This window comes from Aptenodytes patagonicus, chromosome 3, assembly GCF_965638725.1.
Source record: "Aptenodytes patagonicus chromosome 3, bAptPat1.pri.cur, whole genome shotgun sequence".
NCBI classification, from domain to species: Eukaryota; Metazoa; Chordata; class Aves; order Sphenisciformes; family Spheniscidae; genus Aptenodytes; species Aptenodytes patagonicus.
The window spans coordinates 27,099,377-27,106,379 of record NC_134951.1 but is presented as its reverse complement, the minus strand read 5'-3'; the positions used below and the strand labels follow the sequence as shown (position 1 = coordinate 27,106,379).

The 7,003-nt window shown below is 48.6% G+C and overlaps 1 protein-coding gene across 1 annotated transcript in view; it reads left to right on the top strand.

The window, feature by feature from the left end:
* The first annotated feature begins 331 nt into the window (after positions 1–331).
* CSMD1 (CUB and Sushi multiple domains 1) overlaps positions 332–7,003 on the top strand; it is a 1,284,461-nt gene continuing 1,277,789 nt past the window's right edge. The window contains exon 1 of the mRNA XM_076332906.1: positions 332–576. Within this exon, the coding sequence (XP_076189021.1) occupies positions 510–576 (67 nt within the window). The 5' untranslated portion in view covers positions 332–509. The remainder of the gene's footprint in view (positions 577–7,003) is intronic.

The following is a 7,003-nucleotide window of genomic DNA, read 5'->3' as shown; positions in this document are numbered from 1 at the left end:
CGGCGGCTTCTCGTGTGGCTGGCAGCCGCTCCGCTGCGCTGCCTGCGCTGCTCTCGCCGCGATCCCTCCCTCCCTCTCCCCTCCTCCTCCTCTTCCTCGCACTCCCCGCATCCCTCTCCTGCCGCCGCCGCTGCCCGGCACTCCCCGCCTGCGGCCGTGGACGCCGCGCTGCCCGCGGCGCCGGGCGTGCCTCCCCTCCCTCCCCTCCCCTGGGCGGGCGGCGGGCCGGCGGCGCCGGGGCTCCGCGGGCGCTGAGCGGCGCAGCCCCGCCGCGGCGCGGGACTGATGCTATGAGCAGAGCGGAGCGAGCCGCCCGCGCAGTCCTGCAGGAGGCGTCGGGCGCTGCGCGGCGCTCGGGACCCGGACCGCTCCTCTCCGCCTCTCCTCGCCCTGTGGTGGTTATTTGGCGCTGTCCTTAGCCCCGCTGCCGCTCGGAGGACACGGTCGCAGCCGAGAAGAGCCGCCGGGGCTTTTGTGTGAGTGTGTGTGTGCGTGGAATAACTGCAGACATGACTGCGTGGAGGAAATTCAAGTCTCTGCTGGTTTTCTGCGCGGGGCTCCTCACTGCAGCTCAGGGTAAGATTTGGGTTTCTTGCACTGGATTCGTGTAGACTGTGGTTATGGCACTGATTTCCCCCCTCAGCTAAGCCGCTACCGCTCGGATGAGCTCTCTCCCTCGCTTCGTTTCTGCGCCGGGAAACAGCAGGGTCCCCGAGCCCGGTCTCCCTTCTCCCTGCCTCCCGCCGCGTCCGCCGGTGTTCCCCGAGGGCTCAGTTCCCGGCTGGCCACTTCTCCCGGGAGAAAGCAGCCCCCAGGAGTTGGGCAGCAGCCGCTGCGGCGCTGCGAGAGGAGCCGTGCGCATCTAGCCGCCTGGGCAGCGCCGGAGTTTGGGAATACTTCGCTCCCCGCGCACGCACGAACGGCACTCGCTGCCGTGCGAGGGACAGTCCCCGGGCTGGCAAGTTTGGCTCTCCCTTCCTCCCGTCTCCCCGGCTTTTGCCGTGCTCGGGGGGGAGCGCGGAGTGGGTGGCCGCGGAAAGCCGCCACCACCTGCCTTCAGCCGGCTCCGCTCCCCGCAAGTTACGCGGAGGCGGGGATGCGGGGCCGGGGTCCCCCTCCGCCAGCTGCCTGCCCGTGCCGTCGGGAAGAGGGCTCCTCTGCTCGGCGTGCGGTGGGGAGCGTCTCCCACCCCCAGCTGGGTCTCTCCTTAAAATCAATGGGGGGAGGGAGGAGAAACGAGGGGGGTGACGGTGGAGAATTGGGTTACACAACTTCAGTGCTGGCCTCAGCCCCATCACTTGCCTCATCGTTGGAGACAACAACTTCCCCATTATTCACTTCGCCTCTCATTAGCCCTGCGCTTTTTCATGCTGGGAGAGAGATGCGAGAGTGTGTGTTTGTGTGTGCGAAAGAGAGAGGGAGAGAGAGAGGGCGGCTGCTCGCAGCTGAGCACCTGTCCCCGTTACAGCCTCTGCCTTCTCCCACCTCGCTCCCGGCTTTCTGCCTGCCTCCGGGAGGACGGTTCCCCTTACGGTCTCTGCTGTCTGAGGCTCCCTTAACCCTTCCAAGGCGCTTTACATCGTTCCCACCATTTTATTTTTCTCACTGCTTTTTTCGGTGCGGGGGTGGCTGGAGCGTGGGGAGCGGGGCGAGCCGAACGCGGCCCGGGCTGGCGGGCGAGGCTGGAGCCTTCCCCGTCCTGCGGGTGCCCGCGGCCGGGCTCCCTCATCCGCCCGGGCGGTACTGCAGGGTGCTCTCCCTCCGGCGGCCTCTGGCCGTGGTCCTCAGGGAGAGGCGGTGGAAGGCCAGGCCGGTCTGCCGGCAGCCGGGCGGGAGCTTTGCCCGGTCCGGAGGAGCGACTGCAGCTCCGCGCCAGCCCGGTGGCACGGCTCCTCCGCCTGGATCCTCCCGCTGCCTCAGTTCACCAGGCAACGCCACCCGGCTGCCCCCGGTCGCGCTGTCTCCGTGGGGAAGGGAGCGCGGGGGAGGAGAGACGCCCGGGTTTCCTGGGCTGTGAAACGGGCGGCTCCTGGAGACGGGGCTGTGCTCGGCGGCACACACAGCCCGCGGCGGGCGGGGGCTTCTCGGCGTGGCCGCCCTGCCCAAACTTCCAGCATGCCCCCCCGCTGCCTCGGTCCCCGGTCCCCCCGCCCGCGCGGGGCTTGGCAGCCGCTCCCAGCCCGCGCACGTGCCGGGCGCCCCGGCGCTGCCCCGGGCAGGGGCCGGGCGGGCGGGGGAGCCCCGGGCCGGGCGGCGGAGCTGAGCCCGGCCGCCGCACAGGGGGACCCGGCCGCCCCGGGACGAGCTGCAGCTGCAGCCGCGGCCGCGCCGGCTCCCGGGGCGGGCCGACACCCGCGACTCATTTGTAGCTGGTTCTGTCGTTTGACATTTAAGTGTTTTCTTTTCATGGCTGACAGCACATACGAAAAGCTGGAGGCTGGATCATGGTTATTCAGCGAAGATCCGACGTGTTTTGCTTACATACAAAGGCTTTGCCAGGAACATTTGGGCACTGCCTCTGATGCTGCTCTGCAGAATGTAATTATACCTCGCTTAATGTGGAGCAGCAACACACCTACTTAAAGGCTACAAACTGACTTAATATTGAAGTCAAACAACAGGTAGAAGGGGAACCAGCAGAGACATTTGACATAATTCTTTCCCCTTTACCTTCCCAGGCAATCCAGCACAGCTATCTATATTTAGTCAAATGTAATCCTGAGGCTGAAATTACATTTATAGTTGAGAGAGTGGAAGAACTCCTTCCTTAGTAACATGAAGAGCCTAGGCTTTCAGGAGCACATGAAATTTTAATTAATAGATCCTCAGAACTCTTTGTTTTAACAGCCCCTGGGTAGTCGAATCATTTGGTAGTCACTGTAATAGGAATTCACCCGGGTTTTGGTTGGAGAAAACCCGGGTTTGGTTAATGAGAAAAAAAAAGAAGGTGCTGAATTTCCGGTGGTGTTGCCACAGGTGTTCCCTTATCTTTCAGTAAAATGAGAGGTGGGCTGCTTTCCACATTGTTCCTCGTTCTGAAATGAAATGGAAACCCTTTGTTGCTGTGCAATTGTCTGTAACTTTATTTAAAGGGGCAAGAAAGGACAAAAATGAACATACGTCATCGTTCATTGTGGTAGTCTTGAGGTGCAGTTCTATAAATTTCTTTGGATTCATTTTGTCTGACTAATGCATCTGAGTGTTTTGGAAAACATTTGGGGGATTCTTCCCCGTCCATTATGCTTTAAGCATCAAGGGAAATTAGTATGGAGTCATTTAAAGGAACCACTTTCCCAGAAACTACCCTATCATAGCAGTTATGCTTCAACAAGACAGGCAGTACGGTGTTCAGCTCTGCATGTTAAGATGGGCTTGTTTATGGAGCCATTTGCTAATTCTGATAGGTTATATCCTAGCAAAAGCAAACATAAAAAAACTATTGATTTGCTTGAAACACAAAACACGTCAGTATCATTTCTGTAAAAACTCATACTGCTAGGGAACAAATGGTAGATTTAGACTGAACTCAGACTGAAATTCAAGATAAAAGATTAAAATATCTTTCTGCTGTGACCTGAGGTCTGTGGACAAGCTATTTTCAATGTAGAAATATGTATTGCTCAATGCTTAAAATTGTCCCGGTACATGTTTTCAAGATCATTTCCTGGACTTGCTCAGATAACCACATACACCACCTTCATCGCCACCTAATTGCCTCAAACAAACAGAGGTATCATTCAGATTAATGGAAATAGCAAAGGGAGAACATTTCTGTTCTTAAATTGAATTCAGATAGTGAAAGTACTCCTACATCTACAGCTTAGGATTTTGTTAAAAAAAAAAAAGAAAAAGAAATAAACCCTAAAACATTTTATGTACCTTCTGTTTGCTGCTATCACTTTGTCAAAATAATTGCTATGATTACGTCACTCAAAGTTACCACTATCTTTAAGGCCTACTCCTGTTGGACTGAGAGTGTTTGTCTCTTTTAAAGTCATGTATTTTCTCTCCAAAGCAGTGTTTCTCAAACTGTGAAGCTGGTCTCTCTAGAGAGTCTCCATTCTCTTCCAGAGAAGACTAAAGCAATTCTAGGGAAAATGAGCTGAAAAAAAGGATTTTTTTAAAAGAACATGAGAGCTAGGTGTTGAATACCCAGCTGCAAACCCAAGTATTCAATGGATGCATTCCCCATCCCCCAGCCTAGTGAGGAATTGGCCATAGAAAGACAGAAAAGAGAATAGCCATCTCTGACTGCATAATATTTTAATGTAAAAATGCATTTACTTTTTGGTAAGATCTGTATCTTTCCCAATTTTCCATCAAGATACGTATATAATGTCCTTAACTCTGCATAGGAATAGGAATATGGTCAATTTGAATATCATGTAGTGGAGAGCATATCTGTTCAACAAAGATTCCCCAAACACTCATTTTAGACCTTTGAACCCATAGATGAGATTTGGATTCCCACCGTCAGCCAGTACAAGGTTATCAGTTTCTCTGGTGTGTGTGGAACAGGATACTGGTGTGTGGAGATGGTGTACAAGCACATGCAGGCGTGAGCACACATGAACTTCGGGATGTATTGAAATCTGTGAGGGCGCTCCAGCACCACCTGTGATCTGTATGTATAGGAACCATTCTGCAGCTTGTTTTCTGTTTATTTTACTGACTGTCACTCCCATGTCCCTTTATACAGACGTGTATGATTTTGATCAGGCATGGGTTTTGTGTTGGGGGGGGGGCAGTTGCCATTTTTTTTCCTTGCAGACTGCTTTTTCTATATAAACATGGAATCTAGCTCTTCATCTTATTATTACCCATTATACATTAGTATCATTACACATGCATAGATATATGCAAGTTTTTAAAAGACATCTATGGGACTTTGGCCTCAATACCATTTACATTCATGAAAACTTTGGCCCCACCAAATTAGGCACAATCTGAAACTGTAAATATTTCAAACAGAAACCAATGCATTCAAGATTTACCATGCTCTCTAGAAAGGCTGGAAAACCCTAGGGACCACCGATTTCAACTTTTTCAAGACATGTCATCTGTACACTGTCACATTAAACTTCCTCTTGCAACCTTTCCTTGGAGAAGTAACTGCTTAATGGTGTGACTGTATAAAACCTCCAATGAATTTAAAGATAAGATGTAATTTCATTTTGCTCAAATCTGTATTGAACTGTCATGTCTTTGACCATTATGACATTATTCTGCTAGTAAACAGCTTTAAGCGTAAGCACAGATATTGCAGTGTAGTGCCGGGCTGCCTGTAACCAGCAGAGGGATGCAGTGTGGAAAGGGGAATTGCTGGTTTAACTATACAATCCACTGAAGCCGTAGCGTAAGTATGAGACGTGATCTCTAATAAAACTCGAGCATACAACTGGATTTAAATCAGGGTCACCGAATAAGAATCTGGCCTCTAGTTCTCCATATGGCTGCAAAATTAGCCAGATTAGACTGAGCTAAATTGGATGTTCTTCCAATTTCTGCAGTGATCAAAGAATGAGAATCATATGGAAATTCTCCTAATGTGTATGAATCACTTTCTTTTGCTTAGATGTTTTACTTTTCTACGTCAGTTGCAATTTCCTTTAAACCATTTTTATCAACCAGTAACTTTTGAAATAGGGAAAAACACCACTAATGCCTGAGGAAAGCTGTGAGATCTTACTTTGTCCTCACACATCTTTGTTCTGGCTGGATGAAAGATTTCACTCCACTATATGACATTTCTATTGCATTTAAGAAAATCTACACTACATTTGTTATAAGCATTTTTCAACGGAATAACTGCTTAAACAAATTACTTGGATTATTGCTAGTGTTATATTGACACACAAAGGCAACATTTATCAGTTGCCTGCATCTAGTAATTGAACGGTAAATGGAGGCATGCATACACTGAAAACTCTTACAAGAGTAATACTGCATCCTATTGCCAATAACAAGTCTTACTTGCTCAGAGACAATAATTTTTTCTGCATTTCTTACTCATATATAAAAAAAAAAAAGAGAAAATGACAACAGTTTCTTGCCATTTTTACCTGGAGGGCCCATGCAGTTAAAAGGGCAGAGCAAGATTTAATCACTGTTATATTGCTGATGATTAACCAGAATTCCTCTTGATTAATCAGAATATCATCAATGATTTGCTTTAGCAAAAGATAAGCAAAAGAAATCACAATTTCTTGCAATTATACTAATGCTTTAATTTCCAGCATAAAAATTAATCACAGTTTGTTACAGCTTTATAATTATTAAATTATGCATTTTAACAATACATTCATGCATATTCTGAAATAGTGATTCCACCTCTTTCAATTTCATTTTTTGAGTCATCACTGTCGAGTAAAAGGTAACTTCGGACAGTTGTGAGGGCCCTATTCTGCTGCAGTGGAAACTGAAATTTCTATTGAATTCAGGAATAACTGGATTGGCCAATTTTGAAAAGATTGCTACTCTGAATAAGGCAGATGTGGTAGATACTGCAGCTGAATAGTGGAGCCAGACCCTGTTTAATATGAGCTCTCGTGGCTGAGAACTTATGACAATGTTTACATCCATGTATGACTGAAAAAAAGGAAAACTGGATGAATCTGAACAATCAACCTTGATGATATTAAAAGATTTGTGTATTTGTGAAAGTAATTTGTTTTTAAACAGTATCTCTGATATCTCCAAGCATGGTTTTATCTGACCTCTACCTTGCTTCCTCTTTTTTTTTCCTCTGCTTTCACCTTAAAGAAATGAAGGACAATATTTCTAGAGAAACCTAGTATCATTTTAGTCTTCGGATGTTTTATGTCTCTCTTACAGTATTGCATGGATACTGAAGTACAGAAACATGTTCTGTATTCATGTCTCCGTTGTACAGTGGCTTTCCAAAAGAAATGTTTGCAGCACTGCAGCTGACACAAAGCTGAATAAATAATAATGAATAAAACTTTGTGTGCAGTGTTTGTTTTGCAAACTTGCATAAAATATG